The following is an 18,945-nucleotide window of genomic DNA, read 5'->3' on the forward strand; positions in this document are numbered from 1 at the left end:
CCTGAAGGGTTTCTCATACCAGTTTGGTGAAGTGGTCGCTGCAGGTGTTGCGGATCCTCTCGGCAGAGGCGGGGCTGTCCAGCCTGAATGGACCGCTCATACCTGACTCCGCCCGGGCAGCCATGATGGCGTCTTTGATGGCGTAGAAAACCGATGAAGCTAGGAAGAGTGGCGGTTCGCCCACCGCCTGGAAAACACAATATTAGATGAAGTTGTTTCTTCAGAAATGTGAACGTGAAGTGGTCCAAGTGTCCGAGGTCTGACCTTGGAGGCAAAGATGGCCTTGTGGTTTGGCGCATCGCGAAGCAGCGAGACGGTCATTTCGGTAGGAATGTCCCCAAAGGCCGGGATCTTATAAGAACCTGGACCTCGAGTAAGGAGGACACCACGGGGTGAGTAATGAAGCTCTTCCAGGGTGAAGAGACCCAGACCCTGCATGAACGCCCCCTCCACCTGCACAGACATAAGGACACGCTGAACCAACTGAACGGTGACCGTTAACTCACGCATTACTGATGCATTGACTCACCTGTCCGATGTCTATCGCCGGGTTGAGACTGTGACCGACGTCCATCACGATGGTGCTGCTCAGGTTCTGTATCATAAACAAACAGGAAGTGTAAACAGCGGTGGACCTAAAACTGAATGAGATCAGTCAGCAGCAGTAGTTGGTGCAGACCTTGTGAGCGCCGGTCAGACAGTCGATCTCCACCTCTGAACACGCCACTCCGTAAGTGTAGTAGTGAAACGCTCGGCCTGAGTTTGACTTAAAGTCATATCCGAGATCTGGAGTCCTGAGAACAAACAGAGTCCAAACTAAAAGAACTGAACCAAAGAACCGCAGCAGCTTCTCACAGACTGTACTCACCTGTAAAATCCGTTTGCACTCAGGTTGACGCGGTCGAGGTATGCAGCTTTCACCTGCCACAGAAACAATGTTTTACGTCATTTGTTTCCGAGACAACAATTTAAAAATTCTTGGTCCTGCTGCTCACCCACTCCTCCCATGATCCTTTGGGGTTCTCGGTCTTGTATGGCTTCAGCCGCTTCAGCAGGACCTCGCAGGCGTTCTTCACAGCAGCGCCGTTGAGGTCGGAGGAGGCAGAGGCAGCGGTGGGGCTGGTGTTGGGAACGGTGTTTGTGCTGGTTTCTGAGATGTGGATTTTTGAAAAGGGGATACCCAGAACCCTGCTCGCAACCTGGACCCACAACCACAATGAGTGCATTTGAAAATGGGAAATTAATTGGCAAAAAAAATAAATAGATCAGCTTTCGCACCTGGACCATCTTGGTGTGGAGGCCTTGTCCCATCTCTGTCCCACCATGAGTCAACAGTACTGAACCATCTGTGTAGATGTGAATCAGAGCTCCAGCCTGGAGACATAGACATACCACAACAGAATCTGGATTGATTAAAAACCCTGAAGTCATAGAAACCTTTCAAGTATGATTTAGTTTTGTCTGATCTGACCTGGTTGAGAAAAACAGCAGTGAAGCTGATACCGAACTTGGTGGGGATGATGGCAAGACCTCGTTTTGTCCATCGGTTCTGTCTGACAGAAGACGAGGAGACAAAGCAGTTTGTAATTGTTGCTGAATGTCCAGAACCTTCAGGACCTGATTGGGTTTCAAAAGTGGAATCCAGGTGCTTTTACCTGTTGTAGAGCTCTACGGCAGCTCTGCGTCGGTGGTATCCAGACCGGGACAGACACTCATCCCAGCAGCGGTCCAGAGTTACGTTATCCACAATCTGGTTGTACGGTGTTGACTCACCTTCCTTGTACAGGTTCAACCGGCGCACCTTCAGAAAAATATCCATTTGAAAGTCAAGTTGAGCTGGTTTGTCATGTCTGATTGTTTGCTTATCGATTATCCACAAACCTCCTCAGCCGGTTTCCCCAGAGTCAGAGCCACGTCGGTCATCCAGCTCTCAGCGACCATCATGCCCTGTGGTCCTCCAAAGCCTCTGAATGCAGTGTTGGACGGCAGGTTGGTGCGGCAGAGGAAGCCTCGGCCGCGAATGTTCGCCACACTGTACGAGTTCTCCATGTGGAACAGGGCGCGGTCCATGATCTCAAAGGACAAATATCAACGTCAGCATTTCATCGGCGTACAGTGTGATCGGGAAATCTTAAAAAGTGATGCTCACCGACAGAGAGAGATCCATGGAGTTTCCTACGTTACTGTAGTACGACACATCCAGAGCCACGACCTTACCACTGTTCAGGAACCCAACCTGGAGACACATGAGAGGACAATTAAAACATACACTCAAGACGGTTCCACAGAAACCTTCTCCAGGAGGGAGCGTCGTCCGACCTTGTATTTCCCGTAGAATGGGTGTCTTCCTCCGGTGATGAGCATGTCCTCGTCCCTGTCCAGCATGCACCTCACTGGCCTCTTGAGCCTGACAACACAGAAAATGTTACAATGTCTCTGAAGACGTAGTTGGTTTGTTCTTTGCGTAAAACACAGAAGTGATTAACGGGCGTACTTATTTGCTGCCACGGCAACCACGGAGGACAATACAGTGGTTCGGCTCTCCTTCCCGCCAAAGCCTCCGCCCATCCTCTTCACCCGCACCACCACCCTGTTAGCCGGGACGCCCAGCGCCTTCGCCACCAGCGTCTGATGGACAGAAGACACAAACGTTTAATTTTCACACATCTTTGTAACCCTAGCGCCATCATAGCATGACCATAGCATTAGCAGAGCCTAGCAGAGCATTAGCAGAGCGTTTCCTTAGCATGACTGTAGCATTTTGGTAGCGTTACCTGTGTTTTGGTGGCAGACTGCGTGGAGACAAAAAGCTCCATCTCGCCATCTTCTCCTCGGGGAATGGCCAAAGTGACGTTTGTCTCCAGGTAGAAATGTTCTTGACCCCCAATGTGGATCTCACCTGACAATCGACCAAACAATCAGGTGTCAACATGTGATCAGCTGTGATTGATCAGGAGGGAGTGTCTCAGACGGACTGTCCTACCCTCCAGGATGTGATCTGCCTGTTTAAACCCCGCCTCCAGGTCTCCCTTCTGGATGGTTCTGGTTGGCTGATAGAAGGACTTGGCAGCAATGGCCTCCTGGATGGTAACGATGGGTTCCAGCTCTTCATACTGGATCTTGACGGCCTTGGCGGCTCTTTGTGCGTGATGCTGTGTGTTGGCTACCACGGCGCCGATGATGTGACCCACACACGTCACCTGGAGGGGGAGGGCAGGGGCGATGTCAATCACCTGAACCTAACAGTGTCATCTGGTTGCTGGATAAAGACAATGGGAACACACCTGGCGGTCGGCGAGGACAGTCTCATCAGACTCGATCACTCCAGTGATGTTTGACCCCGGAACGTCGTCGGCAAACACGCAACAGACGACGCCAGGAAAACTCTGCGCCGCCTTGGAATCGATAGACCTACGGCAAACAAGGATACAGGTGAGACTCGCACAGGTGAGACTCCTACAGGTGAGACTCCTACAGGTGAGACTCGCAGAGGTGAGACTTGCACAGGTGAGACTCGCACAGGTGAGACTCGCACAGGTGAGACTCCTACAGGTGAGACTCACACAGGTGAGACTCGCACAGGTGAGACTCCTACAGGTGAGACTCTGTAGGAAGTGTTTTAACTACAGAGTTGCGATCTTACGTGATGTTAGCGTGAGCTTTGCTGCTGGTGATGAGCGACAGGAAGAGCTCGTTCTCGTACAGCGGCAGGTCATCGCAGTAAACCGCCTCACCTGTCGCCTGCTTCATGGCGGCCAGGTGCATTATGGGACGACCCACCACGTCGTTCCCGCTCTGCCCCTCTGGCACCCCCTGTAGGATAAATGTCATAATTACCGTGAACATGTGACGTTTACATGTAAAGTGTCTGTGTTCAGAGCTGATGTACCTGGTAGATCTGAACACTAGAGGGCGCCTGTGGGTGGTAAATCTGAGTGGCGCTCAGAGAGTCCGAGGGAACCTCGTCCACGTTCACACCCTGACAGGGAAAAACAAAACTCCTGTCACAAACATGGAAGGGCGTCGTTAATCCAGATCCAGATTAGACCTCAGATTGACGGCGTCTCACCTGCCGTCTGAGCTTCTGCAGAACCATCAAGTAGAACTTGTAGAAGAGACTGAGGGTCAGAGTTCGCCGGTACGTTACCATGCCACCAGGCACTGAGGGGTCAAGGGTCATCTCCTCAGCCAATGAGGAGCAGGCCTCCTGCAGAAGCTCCTCCTCCCAATGTCTGCATGACATCAGAGAGATCAGGTGTAAACATAGTTAGCTTAGCATTAGCCCCAGGAAAGTGGCCAGATGTGTGTGTGTGTGTTACCTTCCCAGCAGTCTGTTCATCGTCCTCTTGGCCAGCACCGTGGTCGCTGCCATGCCGCCGTAGCTCAGTCTCAGGTCCTGGACGACGTTGGTTCCCGGAGTAAAGGTGACACTCATCGCCGCGGTAACGACACTGATGTCATCCTCGCGGCGAGGTGACTGTTTGAAGGCCGAGACGAACTGAGTCTGAGGCGGGAAAAGACAAGGTGATCGAGTCGTTTCTGTGACTGTGGTTGCTAGGCAACTGATGCCACTGGTCCTGGGTCATTTGCAGAGGTTTTTTTTGGTAATGGGTTAGTGAACGTGGTCAGACAGTAGATACAAAATGATGGACAGCTGTTGCTAGGCAACATACAGCTGTTACTGTCACCTTCTGGCTGTATGGGATCTCTATAGAGACCAGGATCTCCTGTGGTCGCACAATAGTTCTCCTGTAACCGGTGAAGAAGCCGTCGTCCATCTGAACCACGCGACTGCCGTCTGACACACACACACACACACATACAGGTCAAGAGCAGGGACGTCTGTATAAAAGTGGACACTAGAGGGAGCTGTTGAGAAGGACTTACCTTTGTCCATCAGTGTGAGTTTGCAGCCTGTTGCCATGAAAACAGGGTTCAGGTCTGATATGGGACTCGCTGTCATGATGTTTCCACCAACAGCCTGAACACAACAACACAACAACAACACAATAACTGCACAGTCCCATGATCACACGGCACACCCAGGTCATGTGACTCACCGCCATGTTGCGTATCTGTTGTCCAGCGAACCAGCGCAGCTGCTCCAGGACGGCCAGAAACACCTGGTTCTGATGAGGAAGACACGCCTCCACTGCCTGCTTTAGCACCGCCCCCATGTGGCTGAGCGTGCACGCCGCGCCAAACACGATACCTGCAAACACGTCAGCTGAGAGGCGTGGCTTCAGAGGGTCACAGGGTCAAAGGTCGTGAACTCACCATCCTCGCTGTGAGTCACACTGTTGAGTTCAGGGATGAAGGCCGGAGCCAAGATGACCGGGTAAACCATGTTCTTAAACTTCACCTCGATACCTGTGAATGAATGAGTGAGTGAGTGAGTGAGTGAGTGAATTAGTGAGTGAGTGAGTGAATGAGCAAATGAATGAGCGAGTGAATGAATGAGAGAGTGAGCGAATGAATGAGTGAGTGAGTGAATGAATGAGTGAGTGAATGAATGAGTGAGACACACACACTCACTCACCCACTTCAGTGTTTCCCACCACCACTCGAGCGTGTGGATGTTTCCACTTGAGCTGCAGGAACTCGTCCAGACTGTCGGGCTGAAGCCACAACACTCGGTTGCCACGGAAACACAGACACCCCCCCCTCTGGTGTTTAGTGAGAGACTAGGAGGATGCAAGTACATAAGGAAGGAAGGAAGGAAGGAAGGAGAGACCAGTGGAATTCAGACAGGTGAGTTTATTATCCACTTGTATTATTATGGTTTATATTCTCTGAAGTTTGTTTGTGTTGTTGTTGTTTACCATGAGTTCAGGAGGGAAAATCACTTCCTGTGTGGGATCCACAGGAGCAAAGTCTGCTGCATCAAACAGAGACGTGACTTCCTGTTCACACAGACAGAAGTCAGACACACACACAGACAGACAGACAGACACACACACACACACACACACACACACAGAAGTCAGACAGACACACACACAGACAGACAGACACACATACACACACACACACACACACACACAGAAGTCAGACACACACACACACTCACGTCAGTGTCTCCCTGCTTGTCATTGGTCATACAGCAGCCATTTCCCCGCCCACTTCCACCACAGCAGCCGCCTTCCTGAAAGTGAGAGGACAGAGGTCAGTGTCAGTGTGTGTGTGTGTGTGTGTGTGTGTGTGTGTGTGTGTGTGTGACCTCTGACCTCAGTGAAACTCTTGTATCCCTCTATGATCGCTCTGTATCCCGTGCACCGACACAAGTTTCCTGAACAAAACAACAGCATCGTCAACTTTTTTGTTTCATCGTCACGGCAACAAATGAAAAAATGTTCACCTTGAAACGCCTCCTCCACATCCGCCATCGTGGGCGTGGCCTTGTTTCTCAGCAGCGCGTACATGGACATGACGATGCCCGGAGTACAGAAGCCGCACTGAGAGCCATGAGCTCTGGAGATCCTCTCCTGATCAGACATCACCAATCAATCAATCATCCATGCATGTAACCAGATTACTGAGTAATCAGATTACTTTACCTGCACAGGGTGAAGTCTGCGAGCCACGCTGCCGATGCCCTCCACGGTCGTCACGGCGACCAGGTGTAAGGATCCCAGCGGGGTGAGACAGGCGTTAACTGAACAATGTCTGCACAACGTTAAAGACATTTACTCACATGACTGTCCTCATGAGGACACTTGACAACTGAGGACACAGCGATGACACAATGAGGATACAGCAGGTGTCCAGTCTGAGTCTGGTATCTGGACAACATGACGGTGCAGGCTCCACATCCTCCTTCAGCACAACCAAGTTTAGTTCCTGTTAAACCCACTGACACACACACACACACACACACACACACAGACCCAGTTCAGTGTGGACTCAGAGACATTGACCTGTTCACACAGTTAATGTACAATCATGTTCACATAAATACACAAAGTGTCTCATTGTGGACGTCTTCATAAAGTCTCCTGTTTGTGTCTATAAATGATCACCAGGGACAGCCTGGGGTCGTTACTGAATCTTAAAGGGATCCTGGGAGATTCCAGGATCTGGATCAGGTTCATATGTGGTCCCAGTTGTCCCTGGTGGTTGCCATGACAACCTGTGACCTACCTTTGACTTTTTTATGACAGGAGTCTTTTATCGAACTTTCTCTGGACTTTGTCTCATCTGTCCCCGAATTACACCGACACTGCTCTCCACAGTTAAGCTTTAGCTTTAGTTTTAGTTTTAGGTTTGGCTTCAGCTTTAGCTTAAGTTTTAGCTTTAGTTTTAGTTTCGTGTCATTAGAGTCGGAGGACACCGATGAAGATGCTGAAGACACACTCGAATAAAAACAACAAGTGGACATTATGTCAGTGTGTGTGTGTGTGTGTGTGTGTGTCGTACACTTCCTCCTCAGATACGTCAGTAAAGTCGTCTCTGGTTCCACGTTTTTTTCCACAATCTGCACAAAAACAGAAATGTTGATTATGAAAAAGTGAACTCACTGACACACACACACACAGAGACACACACACACACACAGAGACACACACACACACACACACTGAGACACACTCACACAGACACACACTCACTGACACACACACACACACACTGAGACACACTCACACAGACACACACTCACTGACACAAACACACTGAGACAAACTCACTGACACACACACACACTGAGACACACACACACACACACACACACACACACACAGACACACACACACACACTGAGACACACTCACTGACACACACACACACACACACACACTGAGACACACTCACACACTGAGACACACTCACTGACACACACACACACACACACACTGAGACACACTCACACACTGAGACACACTCACTGACACACACACACACACACACACACACTGAGACACACACACTGAGACACACTCACACACACATACACATACACATACACACACTGAGACACACTCACTGACACACACACTGAGACACACTCACACACACATACACACACAGACACACTCACACACACACACACTGAGACACACTCACACACACATACACACACTGAGACACACTCACACACACACACACTGAGACACACTCACTGACACACACACTGAGACACACTCACACACACATACACACACATACACACACAGACACACTCACACACACACACACACAGACACACAGACTCACTGACACACACACTGAGACACACTCACACACACATACACACACTGAGACACACTCACACACACACACTGAGACACACTCACTGACACACACACTGAGACACACTCACACACACATACACACACATACACACACAGACACACTCACACACACACACACACAGACACACAGACTCACTGACACACACACTGAGACACACTCACACAGACACACACTTTAATCACATTATTTGTCCTCTTAAATCAACATTTTTTATAGTTGAATAAAAACCTCTTTACTAATGGGACATGAACTCATGAACACATGAACTCATAAACACATGAACACATGAACACATGAAATCATGAACTCATGAACACATGAAATCATAAACTCATAAACACATGAACACATGAAATCATAAACTCATAAACACATGAACACATGAAATCATGAACTCATGAACTCATGAACACATGAACTCATAAACACATGAACACATGAAATCATGAACTCATGAACACATGAAATCATAAACTCATAAACACATGAACACATGAAATCATGAACTCATGAACACATGAAATCATAAACTCATAAACTCATAAACACATGAACACATGAAATCATGAACACATGAAATCATAAACTCATAAACACATGAACACATGAAATCATGAACACATGAAATCATAAACTCATAAACACATGAACACATGAAATCATGAACACATGAAATCATAAACTCATAAACACATGAACACATGAAATCATGAACTCATGAACACATGAAATCATAAACTCATAAACACATGAACTCAGTGATTAAAATCAAACACGAGTGTTTTTAAACGCGTTTATAATGAATGATGCAACAAAGTGTTATAACTTTAAACCACGGACGAAATCTCGTTTATTTTTTGTCCATATTAAGAAAAAACTGCGCGCATTTCTTACCTTTTTGCCGTTAACGAAAAAAACCAGCTCGTCAGAGTCGGACCCGGACCGGGTCTCGGTATCGGCGGTAGACCCGTTCATGTCGCTGCTGCTGCGTCGTCTCTGCAGGACTCTAAAATCTTTCATTGATCCACTTCTTTATTGAGGGTTAGGGTCAGGGGCCGAGCCTCTGAGAGGAGGCGTGTCCACAGCAGACCTGAAACCACCGGGAACGGACCCTCCCCCTCCTGCTGCCGCACACACACCGACGGTCCCGGAGCCGAACCGGGCCGGTGCGTTCAGGTGAGGCGAAGCGAGTCGGACGTTACAGTTGTACAAGTCAGTAAAATCCAAGGTAACGGATGTGTGTGTGTGACCTCAGCAATCCTGATTATGAACGGATTATTCAAGGTAGACTCGTGTGTGGAGGTCAAAGGTCACAGAACACAAAGGTTCAGTGAAGATAACACAGCTTTTCATCAGTGACAGAATTCTATCAAAGATAATCTCATCAAATGAAAGGTGAATACTACTTATTATGGGATGTTTAAACGCAACACAGAGTTTATTTGACGAGTTTCACTTTTTATACAAACTGTCTCTCACAAACACACACACACACACACACACACACACACACACACACACAGTCGAGTCACACACACACACCATGTTTCATGTGACTGAATCAATTCGACTCAGGAACAGAGTGAACTGTCCCTTTAAACACAGAAGATATTGTTTTCCTTTGTTTAAAAATACACACACACACATGCACACAGTGATACACACACACAGACAAATACACACATACACACAAACACACACACACACAGTGACACATGCACACCGTGACACACAAACACACAGTGACACACACATACAAACAAACACACACAAAGACAAACACACACAAAGACAAACACGCACACACACAGTGACACACACACAGTGACACACACACACACAGACAAATACACACACACACACACACAGTGACACACACACAGACAAACACACACACACACACACACACAGTGACACACACACACACATGCACAGACACACACACACAGTGACACACACATACAAACAAACACACACAAAGACAAACACGCACACACACAGTGACACACACACACAGACAAATACACACACACACAGTGACACACACACACATGCACAGTGACACACACACACACACACACAGTGACACACACATACAAACAAACACACACACAGACAAACACGCACACACACAGTGACACACACACAGTGACACACACACACAGACAAATACACACACACACACAGTGACACACACACACATGCACAGTGACACACACACAGACAAACACACACACACACACAGTGACACACACACGGTGACACACAAACAGACCTTTCTGACAACGCCGTGGTCGCCGTAGTGACAGCAGACGTCCACCAGCAGGTGAAGGTGGTTGCCCCGGCGATGATGGACCAGAGGGGTGGGAGGGGCAGTCAGGTGTAGGTGGAGTAGACGTACCAGCAGTGGGCGCTCTCTGTCCAGATCTTCAACCACCTGTTCTGCCACATCAGCTGTTTCCCCTGCAGGTCGGGGGCGGGGCTTATAGCACCGCAGATGCTCGGCTGCTCCTCCTCCTCGCCGTCACCGCTTTCCAGCGCCGTGCAGTCGGTGGTGTCCATGGTAACGAGAGTGGGAGGTCTGTGCGCTGTGAGGCGGAGGAGCATCCGACGTTTAAAGCGCTAGCGTCACATGACGTGGACAACTCTCTGTCCTGCTGCCTCGGAGTGGCCTAGTGGGTGTGGTCACATGGTTCAGAACTAATCTGATCAGATTACAGATGTCGTCACACGGTCGAAAACATCGGCGACAACAAAACATCTGAGTCAAAACTCCAACGGAGCGAGGACAGAACCCTGAGGAACTCCAGCACCAATCACACACTTCACAGCAGTTAAATATCGGAAACAGAAATCCGATCTTTGATCGCTTCTTTTTATACGTCAGAAAAATGATCTTCAATCAAAAATAGAAAAGATTCTAAATGACGACAAAATGTGTGTGTTTGTGTGCGTGTCTGTGTGTGTTTGTGTGTCTGTTTATGTGTGTATTTGTGTGTCTGTGTGTTTATAAGTGTGTGTATTTGTGTCTGTGTGTATTTGTGTGTGTCACTCACGTAAAACCACTTAACACACAAACTTCACGGATGCTTCAGATCTCAGTCATGTGGTGTGTGCGTCACATGACCTTTGACCTGTTGTTGAGTTGGAAAAACAATGTTCACAGTGTTAATGTTTCATTTACCGTCACACACGAGAACGAAGACACACACACGTCGTTAATCCCAACAGGAACCTCTCAGATTAACTGCCCGGGCCCAGGTGCATGATGGGATTGGGCCCCAATTCCAAACAGGTCAATCTGAACGTGTTCGGTTACAGTTGTCGCTAAACATCAGTCATTTATTCATTCATTCATTCATTCATCAAGACGAAAAGTAAGATTAACTGGAAACATTTTTATATTTTAAAGTCCACGCTTTTCAAAATAAGAGACGACGCTGGAGTCAGAGATGATGCTTTTAATTTGAAAAACTGTCCATTTAAACATGCACTTAACACACAGACACAAACACACACACACAGACAGAGACACAAACACACACACACACACACAGACAGAGTCAGTCACATGACATTTGATTGACATGTGTAAATTCACTTGTTTGTTATGAAACAGATTTAAAAAGCTTTAAATTCTTAACTTTATTTCAAAGTTTGACTTGAACAATAAACACAATGATATAAAGTAAACAAACATAAACACGTGATCACATGATCAATGTCATGGGTGTGACTGACAGTAATGTAGCACCGCCCCTTCTAGTAAACAGCTGACAACGATTGGTTCCTGCTGCCACACTCCTTTGGCAGGAAAACACATTTGACCTTTGACCCTGACAAACACACACAGATTTGTGTTCGCCTCAAAGAGTCTTTAGATTTAACTCACTCACTCACTCACTCACTCACTCACTCACATGTTAGTAAATCAGTTGACAATTGGCACAAAGCAGATAAATAAATGAACACTGTTCATGCAGCTATTGAGTCCACGTCTCCATGACGACGTGCATGTGTATGCGTGCGTGTGTGTGTGCGTGTGTGTGTGTTATTTGATGTTCTTCAGCAGTGATGTGTGCGTGTGCGTGTGTGTGTGTTATTTGATGTTCTTCAGCAGTGATGTGTGCGTGCGTGTGTGTGTGTGTGTGTGCGTGCGTGCGTGTGCGTGCGTGTGCGTGTGTGTGTGTGTGTGTTATTTGATGTTCTTCAGCAGTGATGTGTGCGTGCGTGTGTGTGTGTGTGTGTGTGTGCGTGCGTGTGCGTGCGTGTGCGTGTGTGTGTGTGTGTGTTATTTGATGTTCTTCAGCAGTGATGTGTGCGTGTGCGTGTGTGTGTGTTATTTGATGTTCTTCAGCAGTGATGTGCGTGCGTTCACCACAGCCTTGAAGGCGTCCTCACTGCCGGGGGCCACACATTTATCGGGGTGCAGCAGCACGGCCAGTTTACGGTACGCTTTATTCACCTCCTCCCTGTAACACAGGAGGGCGGAGCCAACGTTACAGACACACGACCCAGAGGAGGCGGGCTTTGTTTTGCACATGGGCGTCCACTCACCGCGTGGCGCCGGGTTTAACACCCAACATGTCCCATGAGTCCTTGCTGTTGCGGATGCGTCGAATGGTGTCGGCCTGTTCTTTGGTGAAGCCGGCGCTGACCTCTGACACCGGACGCTTCCCGCCATTTTCACACATGTCTGTGATGGACGAGAAGAACGCCTACACACACACACACACACACACACACACACACACACAATTATTGAGTTTAACAAAATCATTTAATGTTTGGATCTAACTATCGTGATAATATTGTGACTTAACTATCGTGATAATATTGTGACTTAAATATCGTGATAATATTGTGACTTAAATATCGTGATAATATTGTGACTTAACTATCGTGATAATATTGTGACTTAAATATCGTGATAATATTGTGACTTAACTATCGTGATAATATTGTGACTTAAATATCGTGATAATATTGTGACTTAACTATCGTGATAATATTGTGACTTAAATATCGTGATAATATTGTGACTTAACTATCGTGATAATATTGTGACTTAAATATGGTGATAATATTGTGACTTAAATATGGTGATAATATTGTGACTTAACAATCGTGATAATATTGTGACTTAAATATCGTGATAATATTGTGACTTAAATATCGTGATAATATTGTGACTTAAATATCGTGATAATATTGTGACTTAAATATCGTGATAATATTGTGACTTAACTATCGTGATAATATTGTGACTTAAATATGGTGATAATATTGTGACTTAACTATCGTGATAATATTGTGACTTAAATATCGTGATTATATCGTGACTTAAATATCGTGATAATATTGTGACTTAAATATCGTGATAATATTGTGACTTAACTATCGTGATAATATTGTGACTTAAATATGGTGATAATATTGTGACTTAAATATCGTGATAATATTGTGACTTAAATATCGTGATAATATCGTGACTTAAATATCGTGACTTAAATATCGTGATAATATTGTGACTTAAATATCGTGATAATATTGTGACTTAACAATCGTGATAATATTGTGACTTAAATATCGTGACTTAAATAAGTGAAAAACAAGATGCAGCTCCCTCTTGTGGTGATTTTCTACACTGACGATGAACAGAAATTCACTGGTATAACTTTATTGTGTCACATGATTTTGACGGTGACAAAATGTGACCTGGAACATCTCGTTGATTCCCTCGCCGCTCTGAGCTGACGTCTCAAAGTAGTGAAACCCTCTGGACTCCGCCCACAGACGGCCCTCCCCCTCGTCCACCACCCGTCGCTTGGTCAGATCCACCTGTGTGACAGTCCAAGGTTTAATCATCGCAGCTTTTTTGTGCGACGACACTAAAGACAACAAAAACGGCGAGCAGCGTCCGACCTTGTTGGCGCAGACGATGAACACGATGCTGTCCATGTTGGCCTGGGAGCCCATTTCCTGTTTCATCTCGCCCAGCCAGCTGTCGAGGGCGTCGAAGCTCTCCCTGAGGCCGACGTCGTACACCAGCAGCACGCCCTGACTGTCCTTATAGAACTCATTACGCACCTGAAACACGTCACAAACACACACACACACACACACACTCACTCACTCTCCCACACCAAACCTCATAGAGAAAACCAGTGATTTTAGCTGCGGGGACACAGGAGCTGCTGCTCCTCTGCTGCCTCGTGTGGTCACCTTGTGTCACTGAGGTCAGTCTGAATGAGGGATTTTAAAAGCCGAAGTGACAAAACAAGACATTTGAACTCAGTGATGGAGGCAGCAGATCAACTTGTGTGTGTGTGTGTGTGTGTGTGTGTGTGTGTGTGGGAGAGTGAGTGTGTGTGTGGGAGAGTGAGTGCTTTACAGACCTTTATTTTCCAGCTGGAAAAGGGTTTCTGACGGCTAATTAAGGACTCTGCAAATACAATCTACGTTAGTTTAAGTCTACGATATCTACGTCACATGATCACGTCTTTATCTCACTGTTACACAGACTTTTGTAAACCACTCACTCTCCCACACCAAAGCCCACAGAGAAAACCAGTGACCACTGCTGCCTCCATCACACAGTTCAAATGTCTTATTTTGTCACTTGACTGTTTGAAATGTTCAGATTGACGTCAGTGACACAAGTGACCACACGAGGCAGCAGAGCACCAGCAGCCAAAATATATGGTGACTCACTTCGTAGAAGAAAGGATGTCCCGCCATGTCGAAGATGTTCACTTTGATCTCTCTGTCACGCACCTGAACTCTGTCGACACACATCACACACACACACATCACATCACAACAGACGCACAGCAAACATGGAAATCATTCGATTGGTTACCATGGCGATGAACTTACTTGGTGACTCCATAGTCGATACCGATCGTGGCCAAATACTTGGGAACAAACCTCTTCTCACAGTAACGTTTGATGATGCAGCTCTGTGGAGGAAACACGGTTATAATTTGTTATAATTTATATGATTTATCCGTCACTTTGCTTTATTTTCACATTTAACAGCGGTTTCTTAAAAATACAAAGTTGTATAGTTGATATAGCATAGATTGTTGTTAGGTAGCAGAGTGCAAAGATAATGTCAGGTTGAAATAATCAAAAGTATTAAAGTTATAATAGTAATAAAGTTGATGCATAATCTGCAGTCGCCCTCAATGCTGTGCTGTTATTTCACAATTATGAGCAAAGCAAGATTAAGAAAAATATAAAACTGTTTCATCTCAACAAGTCAATATATATATATATATATATATATGCCGATATTATCACAAGGTGACTGTCTTTGTAAATAAATGTAAGTGGATCTTGTTTTCTGTAAAAATGAAGTGCTCCAAGCAAAGCCGCGTTAAAATGATGCTTTTGTAAACAGAGTTCCGCATCAGAACAGAGCCAGTAAATCCTTACAGCTCACACATTCACGTTCATTCAAACACACGTTAGTCATTAAAGATGATGACTCAGACACGTGTTTATGTCACGTCGTCAGGAAATGTTCGGATTAGTTTTCCGTCTAAATAACAGTCTTACCTTCCCCACCTCCGCATTTCCGAGACTAATCACCTTCACACGCAGTGATTTTTTATTGTCCCGTCTTTTCGGCGCGTTTGTTTCCATCTGAAGTGATTTTCCAGTTCGGTTTTAAAGGTGAAACCGTGCCGGTGTTCGGTATTCGGTGTCGATGACGCTGCTGCTGCTGCTGCTGCTGCTGTTGTTGTTGTTGTCGGAACCGAGGCTAACGCGGCTAACGCGGCTAACGAGCAACCGTTGGCAAACTGGCGACTTGAGATTGACTCGAACCTTAAATCGAATAATTATTATCGGTCAAATGAATGACGCGACCTGGTTTAGCATGAGAGCTAATGTTTGGATTGTGCTGCCATCGTAACACACGGCACAGACGCAGCGGGTCCGCTAGCCGCATAGCCTAAATGCTAACATCAAATAAGTCAATTAACATTCTGCTTCCGCTCACTATTTTCAAAATAAAACTCTGAGTGAAGCATTACTTCCGTTGTGTTTAGTTTTCACGGTAAATGAACCACAAAAAAGCCGACATGTTAACATTTCATGTTTATTTACACACAGTAATGATGTTACACTGAAAACATTCAGTCATTTACATAATCAACACATATATTACATCGTTATATAGCTATTTTGTGGGATTGAGCAAATGTTAGCCTCTTCATGAAAGAAAGAAATATGTTTACATTAAATTCTCAGGAAAACTTCACGTACATGTATAAAACGTATAAACTGTAAACATCACTTGTTTTTAAATCATCTAAATCACTAATCAATCAAAATAGAACGCCACCTTCAGCCAATCACTGATCCACAAACAGGAAGTGAGGCGACGGACGGAGGATCCTGGCGTGGAGGTGGAGCTAACGGGCAGGAAGTGGCTGCATCTGGAGAGAGTCGTAGGTGTCTCTGGTGACTGAGCTCAGATCCTGGAGGACAATCAATCAATCAATCAATCAATCAATCAATCAGTCAGTCAATCAGTCAGTCAGTCAATCAGTCAATGGACCAGTAAATGTTCAGTATATGATCAGTAAAGTATTGATCACCTGATAAACCTTCTCAGTTTTTCTCTGACGCTGAAAAACACAAACAAACAAATAATGAAAGGATTTCAAATTAAAGTGAAACAAATAAAATGAAGATTTGAAAGGTTTAAAATGTTGGGACCTCTCGTTTGACAGGAAGCTCCTTATATTCTCCCTCTGTACGTCTGTTCAAGCCCTTCAAAATAAAAGCAGACAAATCAGCGTAATGTCCCTTTACAAAAATAATAATAATAATAATAATGTGATGTTTGTTACAGTGTAGGTGGCGTCGTTGTTGTCCGTCCAGCGGTTCTGTCACAACACAACATCAAAGGCATTAAAGGACAGACGACAGACAGACAGAGGACAGACAGACAGACAGAGGACAGACAGACTCACTCGTCCTCTCTCTGTGTCTCGCATCAGTTCATCGTAGCCTCCATCACTCCGAGTTTTCAGGTCCTGAATGTGTTTAACATGAAGACGATGATGTCATTCTATGTGTTCATGTGATCATGTGATCATGTGATCATGTGACACTCACAGTGTAGATGGCGTCGTCGCCTGACTTCACTCTAGCTTTGAAGAACTACAGGAAAAATGTGACGATTAGTTTTAAACATATATATATATATACATATACATACATATATAATATATGTATGTATATGTATACATATAAATATACATATATATAATATAAATATATAAATTCCAGTGTAAGTCACCCTCTCTTTGATGAACATGCCGGTGATGATGAGTCCGTACAAACCGAGGAATCCGTCCAGAATGTAGCAGAGCCCGGGGTCATACAGATGCATGGCTTCTGTGGAGGTCAAAGGTCACGTACCACATCAGCTTTTATTTTGAAAACTTGTGTTTTCATGTAAACACTGATGTAAAGGATACAGAAATTGAGGGTTTTATTTTGAAAACGGGGGGTGGAGCCTCCATCACTAAGTTCTAATGTGTGATTTGAAGGAATTTGGCCTTTGAAATGTTTCATTTTTCATTTCAACTGAACTCAGCGACACAAAGTGACCACACGTGGTCTCGCTCACGTCACACCACGTATCATATGATCATTATCACGTCTCCATGGAAACGCAGTCACCGGTTTTAGCTTCTCTTTGTTTCCGTGTTGTCGTCGTTCTCTTCCCTCCATTTTGTACGCGCCAGTTTAAAATGGCCGTTGTTTGGAGATGAAGAGCAGGTGAAACACTTGAGTCACATGACCTCAGTGTGGGGAAGAAACCACACACACTTCCTGTCGCTCACACACCTCAACGCAAACACAAAGTCAGGAACTGAAACACGAACATTGACAGAACAGACGACGAGTGAATTATATAAAAGATTGATTAGTTTGACTTTAACAAAATAATGACGACAACTTTTATTGATGCTCATGCACATTAGCTACTATGCTACTGAGCCACGACTCATTTCCTGACAAACGACAACATGGCTGCCGCTGCTCACCTTCTTCTTCTTCTTCTTCTTCTTCTTCTTCTTCTTCTCACTGACGAAAAAACACGTGATTTCATTTCATTTGATGTTGAAATGTTTGTTGTTAAAATAAGTCACATGTCACCTCTTCTCCTCCTTCTTCTCTGGTTTGTCGCTCAACCTCCAGGTTTTAACGATAATAAAGCACTTTATGTAAATGTCATGTTAAATGTAAAGTTTAGTCGACGCAAGTGAGTGAGTGAGTGAGTGAGTGAGTGAGTGAGTGAGTGAATCTGACCTGCAGCTGGAAACACAGCAGTGAAGAGCAGGAGGACACGCGTCCACGTCTGAAGATCCAACTCAAACTTCACGTCTTTGTCTCTGCAGCACACACACACACACACACACACACACACACACACACGTCAACTCAAAGTGGAACAGGAAGTGGTGAGATGCTACTGTGACAGGTGACACACACACACACACACACACGAAGACAGTCTTTGTTCATGTTTCTACACAAATGTACTATATGTACATACATATATATGTACATATATGTAAATACATATGTACATATATACACTATATATGTATGCACATATATAGTGTACATACATATATAGTGTATATACGTACATATATACACTATATA

At 45.5% G+C, this 18,945-nt stretch overlaps 3 protein-coding genes across 8 annotated transcripts in view; all 3 read right to left on the bottom strand.

Annotated features, from left to right (window-relative positions):
- xdh (xanthine dehydrogenase) overlaps nucleotides 1-9,431 on the bottom strand; it is a 9,891-nt gene extending 460 nt beyond the window's left edge. The window contains exons 1-33 of the mRNA XM_058621656.1: nucleotides 9,145-9,431; nucleotides 7,417-7,474; nucleotides 6,756-6,852; nucleotides 6,558-6,666; nucleotides 6,359-6,485; nucleotides 6,228-6,289; nucleotides 6,071-6,145; nucleotides 5,823-5,903; nucleotides 5,540-5,684; nucleotides 5,278-5,370; nucleotides 5,061-5,212; nucleotides 4,888-4,981; nucleotides 4,689-4,798; nucleotides 4,320-4,504; nucleotides 4,070-4,232; nucleotides 3,890-3,979; nucleotides 3,644-3,813; nucleotides 3,285-3,411; nucleotides 2,984-3,200; nucleotides 2,775-2,899; nucleotides 2,495-2,628; nucleotides 2,320-2,407; nucleotides 2,150-2,236; nucleotides 1,882-2,073; nucleotides 1,656-1,801; nucleotides 1,472-1,553; nucleotides 1,279-1,374; nucleotides 996-1,199; nucleotides 869-921; nucleotides 680-794; nucleotides 530-595; nucleotides 265-453; nucleotides 20-187 (exon numbers count right to left, since the gene is read on the bottom strand). Coding sequence (XP_058477639.1) covers nucleotides 20-187; nucleotides 265-453; nucleotides 530-595; nucleotides 680-794; nucleotides 869-921; nucleotides 996-1,199; nucleotides 1,279-1,374; nucleotides 1,472-1,553; nucleotides 1,656-1,801; nucleotides 1,882-2,073; nucleotides 2,150-2,236; nucleotides 2,320-2,407; nucleotides 2,495-2,628; nucleotides 2,775-2,899; nucleotides 2,984-3,200; nucleotides 3,285-3,411; nucleotides 3,644-3,813; nucleotides 3,890-3,979; nucleotides 4,070-4,232; nucleotides 4,320-4,504; nucleotides 4,689-4,798; nucleotides 4,888-4,981; nucleotides 5,061-5,212; nucleotides 5,278-5,370; nucleotides 5,540-5,684; nucleotides 5,823-5,903; nucleotides 6,071-6,145; nucleotides 6,228-6,289; nucleotides 6,359-6,485; nucleotides 6,558-6,666; nucleotides 6,756-6,852; nucleotides 7,417-7,474; nucleotides 9,145-9,270 — 4,026 coding nt within the window. The 5' untranslated portion in view covers nucleotides 9,271-9,431. The remainder of the gene's footprint in view (nucleotides 1-19; nucleotides 188-264; nucleotides 454-529; nucleotides 596-679; nucleotides 795-868; nucleotides 922-995; nucleotides 1,200-1,278; nucleotides 1,375-1,471; nucleotides 1,554-1,655; nucleotides 1,802-1,881; nucleotides 2,074-2,149; nucleotides 2,237-2,319; nucleotides 2,408-2,494; nucleotides 2,629-2,774; nucleotides 2,900-2,983; nucleotides 3,201-3,284; nucleotides 3,412-3,643; nucleotides 3,814-3,889; nucleotides 3,980-4,069; nucleotides 4,233-4,319; nucleotides 4,505-4,688; nucleotides 4,799-4,887; nucleotides 4,982-5,060; nucleotides 5,213-5,277; nucleotides 5,371-5,539; nucleotides 5,685-5,822; nucleotides 5,904-6,070; nucleotides 6,146-6,227; nucleotides 6,290-6,358; nucleotides 6,486-6,557; nucleotides 6,667-6,755; nucleotides 6,853-7,416; nucleotides 7,475-9,144) is intronic.
- Nucleotides 9,432-11,696: 2,265 nt separating this feature from the next.
- On the bottom strand, nucleotides 11,697-16,219 carry dnajc27 (DnaJ (Hsp40) homolog, subfamily C, member 27). 3 transcript variants are annotated; one of them, XM_058619681.1, is made up of 8 exons: nucleotides 15,814-16,219; nucleotides 15,130-15,212; nucleotides 14,965-15,034; nucleotides 14,176-14,340; nucleotides 13,969-14,091; nucleotides 12,808-12,968; nucleotides 12,579-12,722; nucleotides 11,697-12,486 (listed from the first exon to the last, which is right to left on the bottom strand). In XM_058619681.1, exons 1-7 carry the CDS (start codon nucleotides 15,898-15,900, stop codon nucleotides 12,590-12,592), a joined length of 822 nt encoding a protein of 273 aa, XP_058475664.1. In that variant the 5' UTR covers nucleotides 15,901-16,219; the 3' UTR covers nucleotides 11,697-12,486; nucleotides 12,579-12,589. The 3 variants fall into 3 exon arrangements, with proteins under 3 accessions (XP_058475664.1, XP_058475672.1, XP_058475654.1); XM_058619689.1 differs by having other exon boundaries at nucleotides 11,697-12,722; nucleotides 15,181-15,212; XM_058619671.1 differs by having other exon boundaries at nucleotides 11,697-12,722.
- Nucleotides 16,220-16,339: 120 nt separating this feature from the next.
- LOC131447723 (T-cell surface glycoprotein CD3 zeta chain-like) lies at nucleotides 16,340-18,775 on the bottom strand. Of its 4 annotated transcripts, XM_058619739.1 has the most exons (9): nucleotides 18,586-18,775; nucleotides 18,321-18,360; nucleotides 17,567-17,664; nucleotides 17,383-17,427; nucleotides 17,238-17,300; nucleotides 17,115-17,150; nucleotides 16,981-17,034; nucleotides 16,860-16,889; nucleotides 16,340-16,739 (listed from the first exon to the last, which is right to left on the bottom strand). In XM_058619739.1, the coding sequence occupies exons 3-9, from the start codon at nucleotides 17,657-17,659 to the stop codon at nucleotides 16,674-16,676; spliced, it is 387 nt and encodes a 128-aa protein (XP_058475722.1). In that variant the 5' UTR covers nucleotides 17,660-17,664; nucleotides 18,321-18,360; nucleotides 18,586-18,775; the 3' UTR covers nucleotides 16,340-16,673. The 4 variants fall into 4 exon arrangements, with proteins under 4 accessions (XP_058475722.1, XP_058475714.1, XP_058475694.1 ...); XM_058619731.1 differs by having other exon boundaries at nucleotides 17,567-17,661; nucleotides 18,321-18,775; XM_058619711.1 differs by lacking the exon at nucleotides 18,321-18,360 and having other exon boundaries at nucleotides 18,586-18,774.
- Nucleotides 18,776-18,945: the final 170 nt, after the last annotated feature.

The sequence above is a fragment of the Solea solea genome, chromosome 2 (assembly GCF_958295425.1).
Source record: "Solea solea chromosome 2, fSolSol10.1, whole genome shotgun sequence".
NCBI lineage: Eukaryota > Metazoa > Chordata > Actinopteri > Pleuronectiformes > Soleidae > Solea > Solea solea.